The sequence below is a fragment of the Miniopterus schreibersii genome, assembly GCF_964146895.1.
Source record: "Miniopterus schreibersii genome assembly, chromosome: 1".
Taxonomy (NCBI): Eukaryota; Metazoa; Chordata; class Mammalia; order Chiroptera; family Miniopteridae; genus Miniopterus; species Miniopterus schreibersii.
The window spans coordinates 43,801,522-43,828,160 of NC_138101.1; the positions used below are offsets into that span (position 1 = coordinate 43,801,522).

At 46.3% G+C, this 26,639-nt stretch overlaps 1 protein-coding gene across 7 annotated transcripts in view; it reads left to right on the top strand.

Annotated features, from left to right (window-relative positions):
- Positions 1-26,639, top strand: part of SHROOM3 (shroom family member 3) — a 270,211-nt gene that overhangs the window by 208,773 nt on the left and 34,799 nt on the right. For 6 of the 7 annotated variants that reach the window (XM_081148819.1, XM_081148820.1, XM_081148824.1 and 3 more), the window contains 2 exons: positions 5,156-5,287; positions 21,611-21,742. In XM_081148819.1, the coding sequence (XP_081004945.1) occupies positions 5,156-5,287; positions 21,611-21,742 (264 nt within the window). The remainder of the gene's footprint in view (positions 1-5,155; positions 5,288-21,610; positions 21,743-26,639) is intronic. The other variant, XM_081148821.1, reaches the window with a different exon arrangement.

Here is a 26,639-nt window from a genome sequence, read left to right on the forward strand (position 1 = left end):
AAAAATCCAAGGGAATTTCTCCAAAAGGCTATGAGGACAAACTTCGCCCCGTGTTTATGCACTTCTGTCTACTTAATCTCAAAAGGCATTCCAGTTGCTTCGAAACAGAAGACAGCAAAACTGTGCCAAGCTATGGTTGAGGGGTTTGGCCATAGTCCCCCCCACCCTGGTCTTCTGTATCCCATGAAAGCCAGCTGCTAATGAGATGGACCAATAGTTAGGGCCAAATTCTGCTTTCACAAAGAAATTGATTCAAAAGCTATACAGAACGAAAAGCAATCCCCACCTCCCCCCAAACATGTATATAAACAGTTAAATGCCTTTGACAGTTTAAAGGCATAGAGCTCTATTTTGGATGCATTACACAATTATTCCCTCCACCATCTCCTGTGATTCAGTCAACAAATCTGTATTGTGTGCCTACCATGAGCCACTCACTGTGCTGGGCCTGGGGGTAGAATGGTTAAAAAAAAAACACAAAACTGAAGGAAAGCCAGCCGTGGGCCCTGGCCACACTGAGCTCACTGTCTGGTAGAGGAGGCAGACCATGGGCAAAAGCACAATGACACGCGGCCGTAAGGGCAGTGAGGGACAAGACCAGGCTCCAGGAGGGAGACTGCGGTAGATGAGGCAGGCGGGCTCTGAGGGGATGTTTGACCTGGGACCAGAAGGCTGAGGAGGAGCCAGCCCAGTGAAGAATTGGAAGGAAGGCTGCTCCAGGCAGCGGGAACAGCGTGTGTGAAAGTGAAGAGCTTGGAGGGGTTGGGGAGCTCAAGGTGAAGTGATATTTACGGGTGGGTGGGCAGGAGCCAGGTCTGTCAAGGTGTCTCAGGCGACCTTAGAGAACTTGGATTTTATACAAAGTGCAGGCAGAAGCTGTGCCGGGGCTCTGTTAGAGAATGGCATGATCCATTTCCATTCTTTAAAGCCTGTGCTGGCTCCTGGGTATATGCTGACTTGGAGGACAGGAGTGGAAGTGGCCACTGAGGAAGCTGTTCCCTACTGGACACAACACAACAGAAAGGAAGAAACCACTGATTCTAACAGATAAACCAAGCACTCCTGTAAGGTTGTAACTGCCCATGCCACGGAGGCGTGATTCTGGGACCCCTCACCTCCCTCCCACCCCCCGGACAAAATAAAACTATTTAAACTCAATAGAAATCAGGAACTAAAGGAGCTGGAGAAACCACTTTAAGAGGCCCAGCCCAGCTCCTTGAGCCTTGCACGCAGCTTCCCTAGTCCTTCCCAGGTTTCGTGGTGTTCAGGAGAGCCTCAGGAACAGAATGACCTGGAACTTCTTGTATTGCCCGAAACTCAGTTCAGAAAGCAGTTAACAGTGCTATTAGAGTCCCAAATAGTAAACCGGAGTTATGATTCCCGGGGCCAGGGAGATGAGTGCTCATCGCAGGAAGTAGAGACCTGTAGGTGCTTGACCAGGATTTCTTATCTCTCCGCTCCTTGGGGCTAGAAAGATGATACTGGGATTGTGGCTCGCGATGCTTTTTAGCCCCTGCCAACCTCTCTCAGCTCAGCTTTGGTTCCTCTTTCATCCTTCATAGTTCGTGGTCTCGAGACTGGAGAAAATCAAGAAACAATATAAAAACAGCCCCCCTAAATGTCTCATTAGTTTTATCAGCCAGTTAATTTATGCATTAAAAGGAGATAGGAGGGAAGAAAGGTTACAGATCTGGTGAACATTTACCAGTATGTCATTTATTGAGCAACATTCTGTGCCAGGCACCAAGCTGGCCTGCTTGTCCTGAGCTTGTCGTGGAAGAGAGAGATCAGCAAGCAGGTGTCAGAAGACGGTGTGAATTGCACTTTGAGGTGCACATCTACAGCTACGGCCAGTGTGCCACTCTGCTCGCATGGAGGGGTCCCCTCACCCTGACCCGCAGCCAGAAACATGACGTCCAAATCCAAACCTGAAGGACGAGTGTGGATAAGCCAGGAGAGAGTGGTACCTTTCAGATATCTAGAAGTGGCCCCACAAGGTAGAGGTTTATTTCTGTATTTTTTCACTTTGAAGCTGTTTCATTCATTCCAGGGCTTCTGCAATGTTTTTTGTTTTGTTTCTTTAAGTAAAACAGTGTAGCTCTGAGTATCTTTTAAGTTAAAATAAGCTCATTTGGTAACATGTTTAATTAATGGCTCCATCATCGCCATTCTCTACCCAGTCTGTACAAATCTGGGTTAGTAATTCCAAGGCCTACAGAAGTTAGGAGAACACCTCCTGACATAGGGGAAAGCACACATACCCTCTGATAGGGAAGGCTTGAATAATCTGCCCCAGTCATGTGGTTCTGTTGTCACCCTTTCCTGATGAGATCGAAGCATGTCAGCCTCGGTCAATTCCAGTCTGTCCTGAAGCAGGTAGCACAGTAACCTCAGGCAGGTAGGAAAAAATGTGAGTTTGGAGACAGCCCAAGTTCAACATACAGATACAATAACTGGCAAGGGGGGAGAAGGGCAAGGTGAGGATTGCAATTGGGAGTCTCTGGGACAATAGGCTTCCCACCACTGGTTCCAGGACTATTTTCCACCTGGATTCATTATGGAATTTCTTTTTCATCAGAATATATGGATTTTTAAATGTTTACTTGTTTTCCAAATTATTCCAGGAAAAGTTTAAGGCAGAAAAAGTGCCCTTTGGGTGCGGCGATTCTCCCTGCGCACTCTCTAGCCTGTTTCTAGCTGGTGTGGTGCATTGAGACGGGCCATTCAGGAGCCTCCAGAGCCAGCCCAGCGAGGGCCAGGGAGGCAAATGCAGCAGGGAGGCTGTGTGTGACTCTGCCTGGGGACTGCGGTCAGCAATAAGCAATATGAGTTTCACAAACCCTCCGCTAACCTAAGAGGGTACCCTGGAGGAAGCAGGTGACAGGACAACATGTGGCCGTGGAGAGCAGGGCTGGGATGCTGGTCTCCACTTCCCTTAGGGTGGATCATGCACTGGAAATCGTTAAAAAGATGAGCCGATCTCCTGTTCCTCGGGCTTCCATCTCTCTCCCATTTGCCTGCCCTTCCTGCCAGCCCTTCACTGTGACTGTGCCCTGCACCTTGTGTCCCTCGGTGCGTCCCAGCAAGGGGGGATGGGCAAGGAAAGAGAAAAGGGCTCAGCCCTCCTGCAGAAAGGACGGAGCCGGCAGCTGTGGTTTAGGCCAAATCGACAAAGTCATTAACTGCCGCAAAGGTTGTGTGAGACCTTGGGCCTGGTCTTTGTTTCCCTCCAGCAGACGGGAGGGTCCAGAGGAGGACCGGAAGGACAGCTTGCAGTCAGAGGATTATACCAACGGGAGGCCTTGGGTGTGCTCTTTACATTCAGGGAGCCTTAGCATTCACTCATTTGAGGGTGAAATGCCTCTCAATCTGCTTTCCGCCCCCGCTTAAGCCAGATGCCATTGGAGTTGGTGCTTTTGAGGGTTGTCCAAGGATCCTCATGGGAGACCACGGGATGAATTCTGCAGAAAGGCTCTGACAGTGTTAACTCTTTAGCCAAGGCTCTTCTTCCTATTATTTCCAGTACAAATTAGGTCTTTTTAGTTGTGTCTATTTTACATAACATCTTAGCTGACAGGAGCTCTAACATGAAGGTACTGGAGTAAGACAGTACACAAACCATGTGTAGGCAGTATGCTAGGTAGTTAGTAGACACAATCTGGAAACTTTATGGGAACTCTGGTAGGTATAACAGTGGGTAATGAGTGCTGCGCCTTCTAAGTGCTTTACCTGAATCAGTTTAAATTCCTCAACAGCCCTATGAAAGAGGTTGTTCTTTTGCACCCATTTCAGAGATGAGACAACTGAGGCACAGAGAGGACAAAGTCACAGACCTGGTCAGTGGATGGAGCCAGGACTACAGCTCAGACAGGCTGGCTGACTCCAGAGCCAGCTCCTAACCACAGGGCGCCCTGACTCTTGTTTTCAGGCTACAGATGAGGGGCCTGAGGCTCGGAGTGTACTTGCCCAATGGCATCACTCATTTCATAAGGGAAAGAACCTTAACCAAGTCTTCAGACTTCTAAGTTTAGGTTTATATTGAAAATATTCAAAGCCGGGAATCCTAAATTTGGTGAGAAAAGTAAGGTACAGAAGGAGGGGATGGTGCTTAGGTATAATTAAGGTAAAGGTGAAACTTGAGCCTAAAAATGGAAACTTCTCATCAGCTCACTGGTCATCTCCTGAAATGACAAGAAATCAGTATCATTCAGTGATCCCACTCCGTCAGCCAAGGCCCGTGCAGAGGAGAAACAGCACATGTTTGTACCGACTCAGACTCCTGCTTCCATGATGTGTGAGGGGCAAACCAGGCAGCTGTCCGGGGCTTAGAAAGATCTTTGGAGACAGACACTGAAAGCGCACCGCTGGTACCCAGCAAAGTGGAATGTGGCCAACACGATTCAGAGCACCGTGCGGGGGGCAGTCAGACCAGGAGGAGGCCATAGGGGTACGGTCAGGGCATTGGGAAATTCCACAGCCAAGACTCTGCTAAGGAGGAGAAATATGCCCGTTCCCATGGCAGAAGGCGTTGGCCACATGGGGCTTAACATTTTTCTCTGACTCCCTGGAAGTATGGAGGAAATGAGTTATGGGGATGGTGTTAGGGACCAGGGTGGGGGGGATTTAAATGGACACATACAAGGCCTGCCTGCAGCGCAGTGGAATCCAAATAATCTGAAATAGCTGGGGCTCGAGAGCCGGCATGTGCTCTGAGCTGCCACCCACTGAACCCAGCAAGGGCTGCTCCACTTGCAGATCGCTCTCCTGAGCAGCGAGGCAGCGGGGACTTGGTCTCAGGGAACCGCCTCATCCGGCAGTTTGTTTTAGTGAGTCCAGTGTTTCACTTACCAAGCGACGCTGGATTATAGGGGAGTTCACCTTCATAGCAGTGTATGTTTTGTCCCCCTCAGTTGGAAAACCTGCTATTCTAAGACTGGAAGCACACTTCATTGCGTCGCAGAGACAGATAGGGAGGGATGGAGCCCCTCAGTAGCGGACTCGCCTGCTTTGGGGCAGAGAACTTTGCTCTTAGCTGTGTTGCTTTGCTCTAACCCCAGGGTTAACTTCACGCATGCTTCTCGTTAGATTCAGTTTTGCCCCTGCCCACGAACACCATCACGCTCAGCTTCCTGTTTGCCTTTTGTGTTTTTTCCAGAGATGCGTGCGCAGAGCCGGGCCCTGCAGACACCGGCACCTCCGACTCCCTCAGCCCAGAGCCCCTCGCCTCTGACCCCCAGCACAGGAAAGCAGCGTGGCCAGGAGGAGCTAAGCTTCGGCTGAAGCACAGGTAGGAGGCACAGCGACTGCACCGAGCGGTTCAGAAAGGGACTGGGCTGCTGGGGGAGGGAATTGGGGCCAGGCTGGTGAAAATATAGGCTAGTGAGAGAGGAAAGGAGGGGCCCAACAAGGTCAGAAGCTCAGTTCAGAAGGATAACATCTTAATGGCAGTTTTCAAATTAGCCTCTGGAGAGCCCAAAAGTTCCTGAGAGGTAATCTCCGGGGAGGGGGGGTCCCCTCAAATAATTTGATTCAAATATCTTTTAAAAAATATATCCACGCCCAGCTGGCATTGCTCAGTGGTTGAGCTTTGACCTAGTCACCAAGAGGTCGCTGGTTCGATTCCCGGTCAGGGCACATGCGCAGGTTGCGGGCTCGATCCCCAGTAGGGGACGTGCAGGAGGCAGCCAATTGATGTTTGTCTCTCATAGATGTTTCTCTCTCTCCCTCTACCTTCCTCTCTCTCTAAAATCAATAAAATATATATATATATATATATATATATATCCACAACTGTTTTTAAAACTATAATTTAAAAACTCAAAATAATATACCAACATCTTATACTTTGAAAACAACAAATATGTCAAATTGTACAGCAAGATTAATTCATCTTTGAACTGATACTCATTTAAACCTTTTCTTGTCTGTGATTGAAAAATGTCCTGAGATGACTAAGTGAGCCTGATGAAAACCTGCACTGCTTATCTGTGCGCCTACGTGCTAGGTGGCGTGCCAGGCCTCCGCACATCGCATCAGACTCTCCCGGCAGTCCTGTGAGGTTCGCTCTAGGATTCTGCTAGCAGGCGGCAGATTCAGATTCAGACAGGTGACCGGGCTCATAGCCACTATGCTCTATGGCCCCAACAGTTCCCAGCAGAGCCTCCTTCATAGGATAACCATGGGAATTCAACGAGATAGGAGGTGTTCAAAGCACTTAGGGCAGAGCCCACTTACAGGAAATGGGAACTAAGTGTTCGGTGAAAGAAGTGTTAGCGGTGGTGTGACGTGGTGATCTCAGCGTGGACGTCCGCGTGCCGCGGGAAAGGCAATGCAACCCAGTGAGTAAGGTGCGGTCTGCGGCATCGGGCTACCTAGAGTTCGTATTACGAGTCCGCCACTTTCTGTGCAGCCACAGGCACTTGCTGAAGCTCCCGCAGGATCCAGGCTGTGAAATGAGTTTCATAGCTAATGGTAGGCTGGCTGAAAGGATCGGGAGCGCTGACACACTGAAGCAGTTACGGCGCCCAGCGCGTCGGAGCACCCAGCACGTGTTACTGTTGATGTCAGTTTCCCTGATTTCAGTTGGGGATTTTTTGCTGTAGACACGTGTATTTGCATTATTAACAAGTAAACATTATAAATGTTGTGTTCGATCCTCAAGTTTCCTTAGTCTCCCCTAATCCGTTATTTCCTTAGTCTTTCCTTGCCTTTTACCTTGACACTTTTGAAAAGTGTGGGCCAGTTCTTTTGTAGAATGCCTTCCACTTGGGTTTGTCTGATATCGTCCCATGATTAGACTGAGGTTATGCATTTTTGGCAAGAATTCCTCAGAAGTGATATGTCCTCCTCTGTGTGTCCTAACAGGGGTTACCTAATGTCGATATGTTTTATTACCAGTGGTATTAACCTTGATTACTCGGTTAAGGTGAAGTCTGCCAGGTTTCTCCATTCTAAAGTTATTATTTGTCTCTTTGTAATTAATAAATATCCTCGGAGACATAACTTTGAGGCTGTGCAAATATCCTGTTTCTCCTCAAACTGTCTCCCACTGATTTTAGTATCCATCAGTGGGTATTGTCTGCAACAATTATTACTGTAATGCCCTGAAGATGATTCTTTATTTCCTTCTACATTTAGTCATTGGAATTCTTCTGTAAGGAAGGGCTGTTTGTTTCCCCCACTTATTTACTTATTCAACTATTTATATCAGTAAGAATTCCTTCCCTTATCAGTCATATTTTGTGGGGTTTAGCCCAGGATTGCTGTTACTTACTTTATTGCTCAGATTGTTCCAGATTTGGTCACTGGGAGCTCTTTCAAGCCGGCTTTGATCTAAGTCCTGGTTTGAAGTCGGGAAAGGGAAGGGATGCTGCTCTTGTTCTCACGTACAGAGAGCGAATGTGGTGGGCTTATCACCTGAAGGGTCTTGCAGGTGTGGAGGTAGGAGGTTAGGAGTAGCCATTCAACAAGGAGTGGGCAATTTGTGATGGGTCATGGAAGCGTACACACTGATCTTAGAATTGACATGTGCTTGGTTCCCTTCATGAGCCAATTCCAAGTCCAGGGGGCCACAGGTGTATATAGCTCCCTTTTCATGAAAAATATATCCAGAAAGGTTTTCTTACTTATTTATAAGAAAAGAGCAAAGGAAAAACCACACTTCCCACAGGTGTATACAGGGACCAGCCAAACAACCAAGTTCAAGAGAGAGAATCTTAGGCCCTGGCTGAGTAGTTCAGTTGGTTAGAGCATTGTCCTCATACGCCAAGGTTGAGGGTTTGATTCCCGGTCATTGCACATGCAAGAAACAACCAATGAATGCATGAATAAATGGAACAACAAATCGATGTTTCTCTCTCTTTCTCTCTCTCTCTCTCAGCAATAAAATAATAATCTGATTTAGTAGGAATCCTGTTGTCTAACTTACCTTGGCCGAAACTTCTGCCTAAACAAATCTGCCAAGCCTTAGGCTAGAAGTTCAGTGAGTTGGTAAATGAGACAAAATGTTCTAGCTTAAAAATCAAGATTTTTCTGAGCCAGTGCTTTCCTCCATGAACTTCTCATCCCTTCCTCACCTTCTACCACCAGTCACCACCATCATTTTAATAATGATCTCATCTAGTTATTAAACATTTACCCATACATGGCGACACGTTTTGTGCTCTGTAAAGTAAATCAAGATGAATGAATAATAGAAACCCAGGGCTTGACTCCTAATTTCTTCTCAGTGAACAGCAAGGTTAATTCAGCTGGCACTTTGCACTTCCTTTGGCAATGAGTCTGCCTCCATGCGACTAACTTAGTGTTCTCAGGACAGCGTGGCTTAGGAGGCCTTGGTGGGTGTTGATATAGAGCCCCTGCTTCAGTAGCCGTCCAAACTGTGGGAAGCTTAAAGCAATTAACACACTTTTGCAGAAGTGGCATTTTTGCATGTGGAGGAGGGTGTGGTTTAGCAGGGAAACTTTATTCAAGGAAACTTCCTGATTTTAGTTTGGTGCATTTTTATCTGCAAATGATTTTCCTTACTTCCCTCTTCTTCCTGCCCACAAGATAGAATTCTGGCTTTTCTAAGGGGCCTGCTATTGTCTAAGACGCTGTTTTTTTCAGGAAAAATTACTAGCGTCACCTTCTCTTCTTCCCTCTTCTAGAGCAGGAATTGAACTTTAATTGGCTGGTTTACTGAGGTGACTGGGAGTGAGCTCCCTCCCACTCGCACTAAGCTTAGCGAGTTCGGGGCGGTTCAGGCCGTCTGGAAGGCCCTGCAGCCCGGGAGGAGCAGAGGAGCTGTAGCGGGTGCAATGGCTTTCTGCCCCGCTCCTGAATATGACATTCAGTGGGCCAGAGGGTTGTTATCTAGGATGTTTCTGTTTGCCACAAGGTAAGTCCTCTGTTATGTTAGAATGAGATTGATTTAGACTCTTTCACTGCAGGATTCTCAACTGACAAGCCTTTTACAGGTGTCTGTTTGATGTTGTGCTAGGTCTGTTTATAAAGAGAAATAAAAAACCAACTAATGTTCATTTTAAGCCCGTTTCTTCAAATATTTGAGTACCTCATGTAAGCCAGTGTACTATTTATTTATTATTGATTTGAGAGGAGAGAGAAACACTGATTTGCTGTTCCACTTATTTATGCATTCATTGGCTGATTCCTGTATGTGCCCTGAGTGGGGCTTGAACCCGCGACCTAGGCGTTTTGGGACAATGCTCTAACCAACGGAGCTGCCCGGCCAGGGCTGGAATGGCTTTTTCTCTCCTTTAAATTAGCAGTTGCCTTGTGTTGTGTACTCCACTCCACGGGTTTTGCTTCCCCATTTCCCCGGGGAAGTTCAGAGCGTTTCTGTTTCTCACAGGGGAAGGCTGTTTACCTGTGTAGTAGTAGCCAAGTTCTCCGCTCTCGTTGCCAGCATTGTGTAAAGACATGGAACCGTGAATATATTCTCAGTTTTAAAGAAAAGGTACAGTCTCCTCTTGCAGCTTCGGGTTTACATGAAAAGAAGTGTTGATTGCGATCGCCAGTTTGACATTCTTTAACTCCATTACAATTAAAGGTTTAAATTCTTGATTATTTATTCCTTTATTCATAATAATTTGAGTTAGCTTTTACCCTTATATTCTTGATTCAAAATTTTTGTTCAGAGTTATGGCCAGTGCTTGCTTCTAAGGATGCTTTTCCTTAAAAGAAAATGTAATATGGAAAAGAACAGGCGGCTTCAACGGTCAGGGTAATGTTCTGGATCTCAAGGTGACTTGAATATTTATTTTATTGTAATGGGCATTTATTTTATTACTGTTATACCTTGTAAAGGGTACAAAAGAAAATATGAACTGCTTATGTTATAAAACACATATAGAGAGAGCTGGATCCCGGGGCTGGTTTTTCTAGTTTTATTTGGCATTCTTTCATTGGAAGTAAGAGAGAGCATTCTTCTGAATTTTATTATTTTCTCCCCAACAGTGTCGGGTTCCTGCGCGTTGGTGGGGGTTAGACTTCTTGTAAGATTTAATAGGGACATATTGGTAGGTAGGAGCTCAGGAGCTGCAGCAAGTGTTCTTAAAGTTGTCACCTTCTCTGCCTTACAAACCTGCACTGTTCTTTTATTCAAGCTCCAATGTTACTTGAAAGCTTTATCTTTAACGAGTAGTTCTTTTCCAGTATGATGTTAAAGTATAGATTCTTCTTTAGACCACTGTTTAAGAGTTTTGTCTGAAATTAATGCTTTCTGTTCCTTTCTTGGTTGTTGCCTTTAATTTTTGTGTGTGGCTTCTTCCTCTAAATGAGGAGCGAAATGGAGAAGAGAAAAGCACAATATAATGCATCAAGTTTATTCCAAAAGAGAGCTGAGTTTCTTTGGTGTTGAAGGTTTGGGGGCATTTATCTGGTTTGCTTAATGGAGTGGTGTTTGCGGGGGGAAATCGCTACATGAGGTTAGCCTTCCGCCTCTCAAGAAATCCCTTTTGTTTTGGCAAGTAAAAATTTAATTTATACTTTAGCATCATATAAAAATGAATTTGCTTGATTTCAAAATATCTTGCTTGGTATTTGAACTTCTTTAAACCCCCAAAGGACAATATTCTGTGGATTTACACCTTAAGGAGGCATGTTTCCAGCTGGAGCCGGGGGTACCCTTCCCCTCCCGCCTGCAGCCCACGGAACGGACGGGAGGAGCCATGTGCACGGTTACTGTCCCCTGCGGAGCTGCCCCCGATTTGTCCAGCAGGAGTCCCCTGGGAGAGCCCCCAAGCAACTTTACCTTAAGGAAAAGAAGAGGCAGTCATTCAGGGGCACACACGATATTTCCAGTTTCTCTGCAACTATCTGACTGACCCTTTTTGAGATCCGTGAGACTGATGGGTGTCTGCGTGTGTCCGTCTGTGAAAGATAACAGACCAGCGTGGAAGTGACTTCTGCTCCCTAAGTTCTAGCAACATAGTCGATGGTACAGGAAAGTAGGAGAGAGGAGAATTATAAAATCATCGTATCTGATATCTAAAGAAATCAGCAAAAGCCAAGTCCCTCTTTCCTCCAACAAATAAAATGCCTGGTTCCACACCGAGAGTTGAGAGGACAAAGTTACTTGCTGACGGAGGTCACGCTGTTCACTTAGGCTGTGCTGTCCTGTCTAATGGAGCTTGCAAGTCTGAAAGACAAAGGTGACCGCTGTTGTAGATCACAGACGTGACAGTGTTCGCATCAGCTTCTCCCATGACTTACACAAATGCTGAAGTGTGGGAAGGAGAGTTGACTGTCCCTCTGTGTGTGTCAGAGCTGAAGGGAGGAGTGTCGAAAGGGGAATATTGAGAAAAAGAACACGTCAACATCATCAGCCTCTGGTGACTAAGGGAAAGACCCCCTCCCCCAGTGCTGGTCCTTCTTTTATAGTAAAAGTTTCATGTGGTTATCAATAAAATTTAATCTTTAAAAAAATGTCTCAGAATGGAGTATGGTAAGGAGATAAATAGTGAAAGAATGTGGGGGCAGGCATGGAGGAATGGGGTAAAGTATCTCACTAGAAAAGGTGTTGTTGTTTTTTACCTTTTATGCAGATTTTAGATGTTAGAGTCTTATGTTGTTAGCAGACTTCACTCTTCCTTGTGATTCCAAGGAAAAAAAGCCAAAAGTCCCCAGGGCATATTATCAGGATGTGACATTTAAAAGGAACTCTCTCCAGAAAGGACTGTGTGTTGCTATGGGGTTATATTACTAATGCATACTTTTCTACCCACTGAGCCACTTTTTAAAGACAGAGATATTATTGAGGTAATTATAAAAGCCCTGAAAAAGCTTGCTTGTTAGATTTTTCTGTGAATCCAAAAAGTCTGGGGTATAGCCTCTGAAGCCGCAGAAACGAGAGGTCAGGGATGCTGTAAAGGCCTAAAGGATTTCTCACAACAGTGTCTTTGCCAACTGTGTGTTAAGGGACAATCACCACATTTTTTTTTTTTTTTTTTAAGATGATAGGCTTTTTCAACTCTAAAAAATCTTTACTGCTTTTCTGCTTCCCCCGAACCTGTAGAAAACATACATCAGTATGGGGTGGCTTTTATTCCGGAGTTCCTTCTGGATCTGCAAATGAAACAGTGTTATGAGTGCGGCTCAGTGTAACTGGACTTGCTCATAGTTTTCAATTGCTGTATATTATCGTCATCATCAGTATTTAGGGCCTATCATTTTCCTGTAAACAGGAAATGCCAAAAAGCCATCGTTCAAATATGAATCATCTATTCGTCTACACGAATGAAGATGTAATTATAATCCCACCAAATTACTTGTACGGTGACATTTAATGGTTGATACTGAGTTTGTTTCCTGTTTGAAGTATGAAAAGGGCAATTTAGTGATAATTATCAAAATTGCAACATTTTACTTTGAGCCAGCAATTCCACTTCTAGGAGTTTTTGCAGCTATGTCAGCATACATAGAAGACAGTGTGTGGACATGGTTATTCATGGAAGCATTGTTTGTAATAGCAAAAGACTGGAAATCAAAAAGCATCTACAAAAATGAACATGATAAATGCAGACATTAGAATACCAGGAGGCAGCTAGAAAGGGGAAAAGATATGAGGAAGCTCTGCAGGTCCTGACAGAGCGATCTATAGTATGTATTGTTAAGTTAAAAAAAATAAGGGTGAAACACATGTACTTCCCTTTGTGAAGGGGGCGAAATGAGATTATATGTCCAGTTTTGCTTGTATTTGCATCAGAAAACCCTGGAGAAGATACATGGGACGTTAACCACAGAGGTTGGCTGCAGAGAGCAGGAGAAATGGGGAGCGGCTAGGAAATGCTTAATGGCTTTGATTTATTTTTTAAGTATGTGAATTAAACCAATCAAAAAACACCAGAAGTAAATATGGGGAAATATTAAGATTTGATCAATTTTGGTGACCAACACACAGCTGTTCCTTATATTAATCTGAATACATTTACATATGCTTGAAGTATTTGATAAATTTTTAAATGGATGAGGGAAAATGGGGAAATAGTAGCAACACTCAAAGAGATTCTTAAGAAACAGAATTTACAGAATGTATTGATATATTGTATTTTCTTCCTTGTTTTCTTTCCTCTGGGGGAGGGGTTAGGCCGGGGCCTTGTTAGGGTGGACTTTGCCTTCTGTCATACATAGCATGTGCACTAAACCGGTGATAGACAGGCAGGCAGGTGTGGGTTCGCAAGTGCATTAGGAACATGCGGTTTTATTCAGTAGTGCCGAGAGTTGAGTACCTTTTGTATTCTTACACTTTCAACTCATGCCTGGTTGATAACCGGCATGGTTCAATTATGTCCTTGCTCCCTGAAGAGCCCAAAGTCTCAGGCGTAACAGCTCATCAAAGAACAGCATCAGCAAAATATTAACTCTAGCTCTTAGATTTTTTTATTTTCCAGTCGTGGTTGTCATTTTCTCCATTTATCCAAAGCATACTCTTCCTTCAAGGTCATTAAAATCCCACTCTAGCGCCAACCCTTTTGGCTAACGTCAGACCCCCTTCTTGATCCCCAGCAGCACGAGCTTTCTGGTGCTTGTGTACTAGACGCCTGCATCTGGTGCCTGTGTACTAGACGCCTGCATCTGGTGCTTGTGTACTAGATACCTGCATCTGGTGCTTGTTAATAAATGCCTCCATCGCCTTCATGGTCCAGTATGACCTTAGCTACAAGAAAAAGTACTAAACAATCAAGAGTATTATTCATTCAAAAAATATATGAGTGCCTACTAAGTAACAAGCAACATGCTAGGCACTTGGTCTTTTTCTATATGATTCAAGACTTTTAATGAGAAAATGAAGTAAATAAGAAAGATTAAGCAACTTGTCCACAGTCACAAGAGCAGTGGGGGCCAGAGCTGATATTTAAATGCTCTTCACTCCCAAGTCTTTGGCCACACTGTCCTGCTTCTTAAAAACCCCAAAGTCACTCCTGCCCGAGGGCTTTTGCATTCACTGTTCCTTCTGTGCTAAATTCTCTGCCCCAGGTTTTGCATGGCTGACCATTTCTTATCATTTAGATCATGGGTTCAGATGCACTCTCTCAAAGAGGCTGTCCCTAACCCTCAACCACAGCCTCACATTACCCAGTTTTATTTCCTTCAGAACCTTTATAATTGCATGAAAATAACCTGTTTATTTGGTCTCTTGCTTGTTGCCTTCTTCCTACTCTGTCCAGCCCTCATTGCACTGCCCGTTGCTTAGAGGTTAAGAGCCCAGGTCTGGGGCAGATGCCGCATGTAAATATCAGCTCCGGTCCCCACGGCTCTGGTCACTGTGGACAAGTTGCTTAATCTTTCTTACTTACCTCATTTCCTCATTAAAAGTCCCGTATCTTATAGATAAAGATCCAGTGCCTAGCATGGCGCTTGTTTACTTAGTAGACACTCAAATATTTTCTGAATGAGTCATACTCTTGATTCTGTTTAGTACTTTTTCTTGCATCTACGGCTCCCCAACAAGAGTATGACCTCAAGACCATCTGTGACCTCCCAGGCCTCCAACTATAATTCGGCAAGTGCGAGGCACATTGTAGGTGATCGACAAATACTGCTTGACGCCTGAACTGCTTTACTGTAGATTTCTCGGAAACATGCTTTGCATTCTGTCTCTCTGTGTTAGGGCAAGATCATCGAAGAAGGACATCGTGTCACTTACTAGTTCCAGTTCCACCAGCCTACCATCCCACGCAGAAGAGCTTCCTTGTCTGTGGTTGGGAATGTAACAAAAGGGCTTTGTTTGAGTGACACCCACACACAAAACTTAGTTTGCTCCATTTAAAAATTAAATCGTCTTCTGACTCTTACTGGTATGCTCATGATGTCAGGTCCTTTTTCAGAATATTTCCTTATCCTCTTAAGATCAAAGTGATCCCAAAATGTGAAAAGCATGCCGTGCCCTTTAGGAATGCTTATTACATTGTTTGCATCATTGAGAAAGTCAATAAACAGCTGTTTGACTTTTTTGGGTATCTCAAGATTCATGAAGTATATTTTTAAAACGAAAGGCTATTTTAAAAATACTTTGCTTTTTAATAGGTAACACATGTACATGGCGCACAGTTCAAAAGTTAAAAAAGGAAATAGAGTGAAAAATAAGTTTTCTTCTTCCCCCAAGGCAGTCATTGTTTTTAGTTTCTCAAATATTCTTACAGAAATATTCTTTTTAAAATTGATTTTAGAGGTAGGGGAAGGGTAGGTAGAGAGAGAAACATGGATCTGTTGTTCCACTTATTTCTACATTCATTGGTTGATTTTTGTATGTACCCTGACTGGGGATCGAACCCACAACCTTGGCCTATCAGGATGATGCTCTGACCAACTGAGCTTCCAGGCCAGGGCCCAGAAGTATTCTTTACATTAGTAAACATATAGGTGATTATGTGGGTTTTTCCCTATATACTGCAGGATACTTACACACAGTTCTGTACCTTACTATTCTCATTTAACCGTACATTTTAGGGGTATTTCCATATCAGTATGTCTAAAGCTATTCCATTTTTTAAGACAGCCACATAAATATTCCATTATGTGGATGCACCACACTGACTTAGCTATTTGAACTGATGAGCATCCAGGTTGTGTTTCATTTGATAGATGTGTTATGTAAACGATTTTTGTGCTAGGTACTGCCAAACTGCTCTTTATTCAGGTTGTACCCACGTATACGCCCCCTAGCAAGGTAGCAGAGTTGGGCTGTATTTAGATCATCTTTTCAGGTGTTTTTTTTTTTCATTTAACTGTACATTTGGAAGAGTCTTATAAAACAAAAGATTTATCTCTGAAGCCTTTTCTCAACATATGTTCTGAGGCCCAAAGAAAGGGTGTTGTTGGATTGGTTTTTGGTTTGGGTGTTTTTTTTTAGGACTTTTTGATTTGTTTCAAAATCGCTGTTCTTAATGTATCAGACCTGTGATGAAACCTAATAAACCCCATCCCACCCCACCCCAGGGCCAGCAGATACCAGCTTCCCAGGTTGGTTTCCTGCCTTGGCTCTGCATGTGTTTGGCACTGGTTTATGTATTTCTTTACGATTTATTATTTCCTGTAGGAATTACTCACTTGGTCTCCCTGCCAGAAGGCCTGCTCCTGCAGGGCAGGGACCGCATCCTACTCATTCTCTTTCAAACGTCTCCAATCCCTTCAACCCCTCTAGTCCGTTTACTTAGCCCCTGGCGCCCCAGCCCACCCATCGCCCCTCCCTGTCCCTCCTCCAGGCCTCGGGAGAGTAGAGGGCTGGCTGCGGAGTCCCCGGACTCCCTCCCCCCACCCTGTGAGCCTCAGGGCCTCACCCTCTCCCGCTCATCTCAGTGGGACTCGCTTCACCCCACAGGAGGCTGCACCTCCACCGGTGCCCGAATGCTGTCCCTCCCGCCGCGTGAGGCGAGTCATCCTCTCTGTCCCGTGCGGTCAGCTGCACGTGTTCACTCTCCGTCAGACACTTGCTCATACTTTCACTGTTAAACAAAACAGAACAACACCCTCCGCTCCCTGCCACCCTCCGGTCTTCCAGCCGCCACCCTCTTGCCTTCAGAGCCAGGTGCTTCTGTTTCTCTAAATGGCCTTGCTGTCCCCATGTTCTCTTACTCACAAGGCCCACGTCAGCGGGGCTGCCCGGCATTGCAGCGCCCGGCTCGCTGGCTGGCCGGTCCCGCGGCCACGCGTGCACGCAGGCTCAGCTCCCGCAGCAGCTGGAGGAACCCCCGGCGCCTCTTCCCCCCCAGGGGCCTGCGAACGCCCCATACGCTCCCAGTTTACCTCCCGCCTCCCTGGAAAGGCCTCCCGGGGCTTTCCCCCAGCGCCCCTTCCCCTAAACGGTGAGAGCTCTGGAGAGCCATGCTCACGCCACCTCCTCCGTCTCCCTGTGCATTCTCCCCAAGCAAAACGCCTGTTCTCAGAGGCCTTGTGTGTTGTGGCTCCTGCCCTTCTGCGCACAGCCCAGACTTCAGCCCCCAGACCCTGCTGCCCGCCGTGACCTCCACCGGACGCCGCGCAGCCACCTGACACTCGTATGCCCCGGGCGAGCCGGTCAGGATCCCCACTCCCCCTCGACCCCACCTAACAGCGCTTTATGTAGGTTAATAATACCACCACTCTAGACACACAAGGCCATCCCTCCTCCCGGACTACACGCTCCTCTGCACCCCCTGCACCCCCAGGCGGGTGGCAGTTGGCCTCCTGGGACTTTAAGATCCACCACCTCCTCCAGTTTGCTGCTGCTGCCTGGGGCCCATCCCGTGTCACCCACTCGGGCCAGTGCCATAGCGGCCAGTCTTGCCTCTCTCAAGTTTATTCTTTCCGTTATTGGTGACACCCTCCTGAAACTCACGTTCGGAAGTGACGTCCCTGCCAGTGTCCTGGTGACTCCCAGTGCCCGGGATTCTGTCCGGCCCGCTGGCGGCCGGCGAGAGCTGGCCCCTCCGGCCTCGCCTCCCTTACCCAGCGCCTCTGCTGCAGGGGCTCCCTCGCCCGTGCTGGGCGCCGGCACGTTCCTCTGCATTCTTCGTGCCGTGTCTTCTACCTGGTGGCCTTTCCTTTCTTCTCCTACCCCCGTCCGCCTGGAGAAGTCTTACGTGAGTTAGTTAAAAGTGAGGCTCCTTGAGCGAACCCCCGAGTTAGCACCACCCCTGCGTTCACCGGGCCCGTGCCCGGGTCTCTTACAGAACCAGTCACACTGTGTGTCAGCGGTTTACTCGGCTGCCGCGTCCACTCTCCTGTGACTCGTTTGGGGCTGATGGCACTTTATCATTTGTATCCCCGGCGCCGGCTGGTGGCTGACATGCAGAGAGTCTGTACGTCCTGGGTGAGTGGGAAGGAAACGGGAAAGGGCAGGATGGCTTCCCTGTAAGGACAGCCTTGCCGTTGTCTCCGAAGCGCAGAGAGAAGCTGCCTTCCCGTCGCCCAGGAGAAACGCTCCTGTCCTCACTGGCCGCGCACAGTCTCTCCTTGCATGTCAGACACTGATTCGGGACTTTCTGCAAAGCGCGCGGTCCTTCCCGGGGCGGTGTTCCAGCTGCTGGGAGGTCCGGGTCACTGTACTGTCCTCGGGGCACCTCGCCTCCTCTCTCCTTGAGACTGCAGGCACAGGGCTTCTCTGACGGCTGGAGTGCGGTAAGCGTTCTCTCCCGCGTCCTCTCCACGACTGCAGCGGGACCTTCGTCCTCTGGAGGCCGTGGAACTTGCCGGGGCCTGTCCGTTTCCCTTCGGTGGGAAACGCTTATCGGCCCCAGTCTTTTTGGCCGGGTTTGGACAGACACCGTTGGGGATGAAGCTGCTGAGGGCCTCCCTCTGTTATCACCCAGGTGCGAGGCTGCGTTCGCCCTTCACCGCGCCCATCAGCTTCTCCAGCCAGTGCCTGGTTTAGGACCAGCCTCCTGCTACAGAGAGGGGCCTGCCCAACACTGGGCGGGAAGCGGGCAGTTTGTCTTTTCTCTTATGTTTTTTGGACCCATTTGGTTCATTTGTACCCATGTGAAATGTCTCCAGGTGCCTCATGAGAAAGAGACATTATTTTTTTTATTAAGTGCTGGGGGTTTTTCCTGTATAATTATCAGTAACATTAACTGAGTACTTGAAGTCATTTGTAATTGGGTTTGATGCCAGGACTCAGGGACCTGTGATTTGTACCAGCCCCAGAGGGGCTTGGGGCACCAGGAAGGGTTTCAAATCACTGGATTTAAGTGGATGATAAAGCAGGAGTCTAAGTCAGTGAGGAACTGGGCTTCGAGGGAGGTGGCTGGCTTTGAAGAGCTGGTTGAAGAACCTCGTCTCTGGGGAGCTGGGCATCAAAGGTCAGAGTCGGGCTTGCAGCAAGAATGCCAAACTGCTAGGACACTGGGCCATTAATCTAGGGCTCCCCGATTCTCCTCTGAGAACAGGACGGATTCACCTTTGGGGCAGTGCTGAACCCGAGGCATGGGTTCCCTGGGCCGTTAGAAGGATTAGGGAGTTATGGGGGCAAGGAGACAGACGGATCGTAATGTATTGGCTTTCGTTGTTGGTCTCTTGGTTTTGCACCCTACTTCCCTCTTTAGCTCAGCTGTGGGAATACTCTTCAGTTCTTTCCTAGTTTCCAAGCGAGCACGGTCTGTTCCCTCTTGGCCTGTGTTTACCTCCCTGGCCAGTTGTCACCGCCAGTGCCCAGCAGCTCCCTGCCGCTCAGGCATGGCCGGGGTCCTCCAGGCTCTGCCACAGTATTTACCCTCAGTATCTTACCGGACTCATCGTCATCAAGAATCCCTGCTTGTTCTCCTGTCTTCCACCCCTCACTCAGCTGCTTTCTCCCCTTTCTGTCCTACATTTTAGATCTCTCTGATTGACTCGTCTCCCTGGCCTCTAGTCTTTATCAGCTCATTAATAATGAATGACTGAGGATAATTATATTCAACATTTATTGAGCTCTTTTATAATGATCTCATTTTTAAATCTCACAAAAACACTAAAAATAATAGATTGTTACAATCTGCCTTTTACTGATGAGGAAATTCAGAGTGGGTAAGACTATAGACTCCTTGTTTTCAATAAATATTTATTGACTGACTGCTGAAGATCTTATGTGTCTATATCCCACAAAACAATTTTCCTATCACCATAACCTCTCTTCAGAGTTGAAATATACTTAAGTCTTTGAAATCATTCTCTCTTGTAAGTCCTTCAGTGTTTCCTTATCTTAAAAGTTATTTCACATTAAAATGAGGTTAACCCAGCCTCTTTGATTAATGTCATCTTTTAGATGAACGAAGGCTTTTGGTGGGGGAGTGACTTACACAGGGTCATGCAGCAGGCTAGTAACCAGTTCAGGGTGAGCACCTAAGTCTCCTGACACGGGGCTGATATTACTCTGATGTACTTAGCACCTGAAATTTTATTGGCATCAAGAGAATGATTTCTCATTTATATTACAAAAGCCAATTTATTTTTTCATAGAAAAATAATAGATGGACATGCAACTTTATCTTCAACATATCAAAGTGGGTTCCTGGATCTCCTAAGTGTTTCTAAACTGCAGGAAAATTCCCCTACAGTCTTGCAGTTAAAAGTGTTCAGCATGAAATGCCTGATAGCTCACCTCACTTTTCTGCCAAAAATAAAGCACAGCCACTCTCTGGACTCTGACCTTCTATAGTAGTGTAATTCTCCGTCCCAAATCCATTCTTCAGTCTTGCAGTCTGAGGGACACCCACTTTCTCCCATTGGCTTTGTCCATTCTTTGTGTTATAAGGGCAGGATGTTTAGAAGTTGAAGTCACTGACTTGCCAAATGAGAAACTATTTTGGAGAGCATCTTGTTTGTACTGCTTATGGAGCTTGGAGCAGTGTTGCCACCGAGGTCGCTGCTGGTTTTTATGTAGTTCCTACCAAGAAATTAAAGTAATAGCATTTATCCAGCATCAGGCTATATGACAGAGGACTTCAGAATCCCCAGGAAGCGTTTTCCTTGGGAGGTGGGAAAGAATTAGTGCTCCTGTCTTTATATATTGATAAACCAAGGCCAAGAAAGACCAAAGCAACTTTGTGTGCTTTAAATTAATAAAGCATAAAATGTTAACATGTAGGAAATCTAGGTGAAGGTGATGTGGGAATTCTCTTCCCCCCAGCTTTATTGAGATCATTGATACATTGTGCAAGTTTAAGGTGTGCAATGTGTTGATTTGATGCATTTATAAATTGCAAAAATAATCACCACCATAGGGTTAGCTACCACCTCCACCCCACTGCATAGTTACCATTTCTTTTTTGTGGTGAGAACATTTCAGTTCTACTCTCTTAGCAACTTTCAAGCACATGTTACAGTATTATTAGCTATAGTCACCATGCTGTAATTAGATCCCAGAATTTGTTAATCTTTTAACTTGAATTATATACTCTTCGAACAAAATTTCCGTTTCCCCTATCCCTCCAACACCTGGTAACTACCAGTTTATTTTCTGAGTTTGTCTTTTTTAGATTTCACATATAAGTGAGAGATCATACAGTATTTGTCTTTCTCTGATTGGTTTATTTCACTTAGCATAATCCCTTGAGATCCATTCAATTTGTTGCAAATGGCAGGATTTTCTTCTTTCTCCTGGCTGAATAGTAATCCATCAAATATATATATAGCACCACATTTTAAATTACTTTTTTAATCCACTCATCTGTTGATGGACATTTAGATTGTTTCCATGTCTTGGTTATTGTGAGTAATGCTGCAATGAACATGGGAGTGCAGGTATTGCTACGAGATCCTGATTTCAATTTCTTTGAATATATACCCAGAAGTTGGTTGCTGGATTATACGGTAGTTCTGATTTAAATTTTTTGAAGAGCCTCCATACTGTTTTCCCTAGTGCTATACCAATTTGCGTTCTTACCAACAGTACACGAGGGTTGTGTGGGAATTCTTCACACAAATGTAAGTTTGCTACATTTTTATATGAGTTTGAAATTGTGTCCAAATGAAAATTAAAATGTTAGCAAAGCAGAGAATAACTGGTTAGTAAGATAAATAAGCACTAAAACCTACTTTCCACTATTTACTTGATTTTTGAAATCTCTGAGGGAGGCTTTTTCCAAACGCATATCACATTGGTGAAGAGACTCAGCTGAGAAGGCTGCTGCTGAGGGCCCCCCTGTCTCCCCAGGCGCAGTGAACCTGCAGGCCGACCGCACTCTTGGCATTCAACCAGAATTGGGGAGAACCAACCCAATGCCAGCATGATGCAAATATCTCAGGGCACGATTGGCACTCCTTGGCCCCAAGGCTACCATTCCAGGTAAGTGGCCAAACCTGAGACCCAGGGGTTTCTTTCCTTCAAGTGTCCTGTTCCCCAAAAGAACATTTTCTTCTGTTTGGAGAACACTTCCTTCCGTTCACCCTGAGTGTTAAATCTCTCTCCCCACTACCTTCCTCTTGCTCTTGAAATTCCTGACATGTGTATGGCTCATTGATATCCTCGGGCAGACTGGTGTGGAGCAAGGACAGAATTATTTTGAGCGCTGGCTAGCTATTTCAGATATTTATTGGGTCTGTAGGTTCTCAGACCTTTCTCAATGACACATTACAACACTACACTAGAAAATCTGACAGACTTCTTCTGTCAGCACTTAATGTCCTTTCTGCTTTAGTCGGATATGACAGGGACTGGGAGAAGGAGCCAAACCTGACCGCCCAGACACAGTAAAGCAAAAGCTGCGTCAGCATCCCCTGCACTTATTACAGACTTGAACCCACACAGACTGGAATTCATCTCCTGACCCAAGAGTCAGGCTCCGTTGCTTTATCACTTTGGAAGGGCTTGCTGAGGGTGATGGCAGGGAAGCTGGAGGGTCATGAAATATGGCTCCTGCATAGACATGAGGTGCAAGTGCTGATGTGGGGAAGTGGAGGGCAGCTTCTGGAAGGACGGCTTGACTAACAGATGACGGCTGTGCATTTGGCAAGGCCAGGACTCAGAACCCTTAACACTCATGTCTGGTCAAAAGAAGAGTTAAATCTTAGACCTCTCCCTGGGCATGGCTCCCGGCCTATTAGGGCAGGCGTCAAACCACAGGAAGAGAGAATATCCTGGTTACCCTCCTCGTCACAGACACTCCTCTCCCTTCCCCACGTCCCTCCCAGTAACCCTGAAAGAGTTCACTCTCACCATCCCAGCCATCTGTGCCCGGAGAACAGGTCCCCTGCAGGGCCCACCCTGCACCAGGCACAGTGGTTTTGCGCGTTGCACGCAGGTGTCGAAGGCCTTTAAAGCTTAGGTGTGTGGGGCTAACGGTGTGAAGGAAGGACGGCATCACGCTAAGGTACTTGGGTCAGACGTAGGTTTAAATCTCAACTCCACCTCCTACTGCCTGAGCCTGAGCCAATTGTTTAACGTCTCTGATCTTGGTTTCCTCGTCTGTAAAATGAAATCAATACTATGTATCTTAACAGAGCATAGTGAAGATTAAACAAAATAGCATGTAAAACATTTAGTGTAATTCCTGGAACATAATAAGCACTAAGAAGGCTGAAGACTTACAGTAAAACCTGGTAATGAACCTCAAGGTTAATGGCATAAACCAGCAGACGCTTACAGAATGCAAGTGTGGCCCTGACCAGTTTGGCTCAATGGTTAGAGTGTCGGCCTGTGGCCTGAAGGGTCCCAAGTTCAATTCCGGCCAAGGGCACGCACCTCGGTTGCAGGCCCTGTCTCTGGCCCGGGTTAGGGCTCATGTGGGACGCAACCAATCAATGTCTCTCTCTCACATTGATGTTTCTCTCTCACTCTCTCTCCAAAAAAAAAAAAGAATAAAAAGCAATGGGAAAGTTATCCTCAGGTAAAGATTAAAAAAAACTAATAATAAAATTAAAATAAAATAAAATGCAAGTGTGTGTCGACAGAGTGCCCTAAACAGTGGGGCCCTTGGAGCCTCCTAACCCCTAACCTTAGGAGGCCCTAAATCTGAAGTCACACTGCAACCTAAAAAACACGCTGGCCCAAAGGCAGAAATAAGACTGCTGCATCTGGTGCTTACTTAGAATAACTGCTTACAGTGACTACGGTGGGCTCCAGGGGGCCTCAGGAGACCCGTGGAGTTGACCTCCGAGTGCAGTATTCTGAAGGCCGCTTCTCCGCCCCCTGCTTCCCAGCCCAGCCTCCAGAGGGGCTCGGGCAGGTGGGTCTGCCCCTACTGCACCCACCACCCGGCTCCTCTGATTCACCCTTCAGAACAGCTTCCCCGGCACAATGACTGTCAGCCCGAAAGCACTGTGTGGGGTCCGGAGGGAGAAAGGGAAGCTCGGGTTACCCCACATGTGGCGCATGCGGACTCTCTCCTACCCCAGACAAATCACCCGTGATTGCTGCTCGGTGCCTGCCTGGGGCTTGCGGCTCTGGCAGAGGCCTTCGCTCCCAGCTCTGATCTGCGAGGGGCTGGCCCGGGCAGCTGTGGCCTGGGAGGCCCCAGGTGCGTTTCTGAGGAGCACAGTGGCACCTAGCGGTCTCTTGTGCCCAGTCAGTCTGTCGGCATCCCTCCCACGGCCCCCCTTTAGCTCCAGGCAGCCCAGTCTCGCCTAAGTTTCCGCATCTGTTTCCCCTTAGGAAGCTGGAGAATGGGGGAGCTCCAGAGAGGGGGAGGGAGAAATCCGAGGCTGAACACTTAACTCTTCACAAGCTGGTTCGGATCTGGGGTTTCGCTGACATTGTGTTTCTGCTGCTCTGGGTCAGACCCTCATCACTGTCATTTGCTGTCCCACAGAAATCTCACTCAGCAGCCCTAAAGAATTGGAGTGCTTTAGAAGGGACCGCGGAAAGTCTCGTAGCCCAGTCCCCTAAGAGGACGAAATAACAGTATCAATACTCTGGGACCTGTACCTGCCCATTGGTTTATTCACCCAAACAAATGCCCCCTGAGTACCCACAATGTTTCAGATGAAAAAGGCATAAAAAGCTCCCACCCTGTAATTTTATTTGTTTCCCAAGGTGTTCTCCATGGAGTAATAACCCAGCAGATGCCCCTTGGAAGAAGTTTTTAGGGCCAAATAAGTTTAGATAACAGCAGGCTTAGCATGTTTTCCTTTCAGAACATCCCATGAACAATAGTTTATTGAAGACTCAGATGTCTTGCAGTAAATAAAATTGTTTAACTTATTTAGCCCAGTATTTTTGAAACATATTTGATCATCTAAGGAATTAATCTTCTGTAAACACACTTTAGGAGATGTCTTCATGCAGTTGTTCTGTGCTCTTTGCTGGGTCTAAAGTATGTAGAAAATACCCTTAAGCACAAGAAATAGAGAGTAACATAAGAACGCCATGTATCTACCACAGAATTCCCAAACATTGTCTCATTTTTGCTTTGATTGAAGTCTCTTTCATACAATCAAAGGGATATTATGTAATGTCAAGCATGGTAAGTGCTCTGGAGAAAAGAAAGCAGTGTGACGGAGCAAGGAGGGAAGGTGTGCTCTGGCGCAGAGACCGAAAGGAAGGAGTGAGCCAGGGAGAGAGCACTCTGTGGTGGGAACAGTGAGCACAAAGGCCCTGAGATCTGAGGTGGACTGTATTTCATGGATTTCAGTTAGTAATGAGCCGCCACGCTGGAGTGCCGTGAGCAAGAAGGAAAGCGATAGAAAGTGAGGTTGGAAAAGTAGCCAGACGGCAGTGAGAACTCTGATGCGTTCATCTTGAGGGTAAGGCTGTCTGTATAGGACTGAAGACCTTCGTTCCAAGTTCTTACCCACCAGTAAGAGTGCCCCCTTGGAAACAGGAATGGCAAAGGTATCCGAAGGACTACTTCCAGCCCTGGCCAGGGTGGCTCAATGGTTAGAGTGTCAGCCTGTGCACCAAGGGATCATGGGTTCGAATCCCGGTCAAGGGCACGTACCTGGGTTGCAGGTTAGATCCCGGGGCCCTGGTTGGGGCACATGTGGGAGGCAACCAATTGATGTGTCTCATTTACATCAATGTTTCTCTCTCTCTTTCTCCCTCCTCCCTCCCTCTCTTCTACTCTCTAAAAATGCAATGGAAAAAATATCAGGTGAGTAACAAAAAAAAGTTTTAAAAAAAATACTACTTCCAGAAGGGGGTGGGAGAAGTTGTTCCTAGAGGGCGAGGTCAGGGCACCCATTGGCATGGCATATGTTACTGGTCATATTCCCCAGTCAGCTTGGGAATGGGAATTCTGAAGGGACAGAGCCTGGGTAGCAGGGAAGAGCACCTCACAGTCCTTGTGTGATGCTTTCCACCTGATGTTCAGTGAGAGAAGTTTCCTTTAGCTACAAGATGGAACCCACTCTAGCCTTGCTCTGCCTGGCTAGAAATGTGTATACCAGTGATTTCATGTTTCTAGACACCACATATATTTTGAGATATGTTAGTGATTAGCACCTCTTCCCACTCAATAGTGAGTGTTTCAGTTAATCCATCCATTTACTCACTGTAATTTTTAAGTGTGTCCCTAAGTTAGATTTGAATTGTTTTCTCAGTGAAAGACTATTAAGATTCTTGGCAGTTGGATTAAATAGTGTCTGCCACCTACATAGAATGGGTGAGTGTAACAGCCCTAATGGGATCTACTGCTTCCACTTCCGCTCAGTGCTTTTGCTCTGAATCTTCTTAGAGGAGATAAAGGAAAGCATAAGTGGTTCAGATGGGATTATCCTCAACTGAACTTTATCATGTGCATTTTTAAAACAGCTTCTTCATTTAGAGGGGAATGGGGGGGGGGGTTTGTAAAATCTGGCATTGACATATCCCATGCCATGAGCACAGGGCTGATTGCACTAATCTGGCTGGCTCAGGAGCTATTGCCTCCCTATCTCTCCTGACTTCATACCTGTCTCTCTCAAAGCAGGATGCTCCATTCAGTAAGCTGACTTTTCCTGATATAGAAAAGTTACATTCTTGAGGTTAGTTGCTAAAATTGTAGTCTTCATTTCCTTGAATTCCAGCACCAGTTTTGACTCAGAATGTGGTCCGTCTAGTCTCTTGCCATATACTCTGGAGACAGCCCAGCCATAAAGCATCATCACATATTCAGCCACCAAAACACCATATTTACTAACATGAGATCTAGATATACAATAATAGCTCCATGAGTATTAATAGTAAGTGCCTATTCATGTAAAAATGGAAACTCTTAGGCAAGAGCTCCTAGTGATTTACCCATCTTTAGAGAACAGTGAGTCATAAA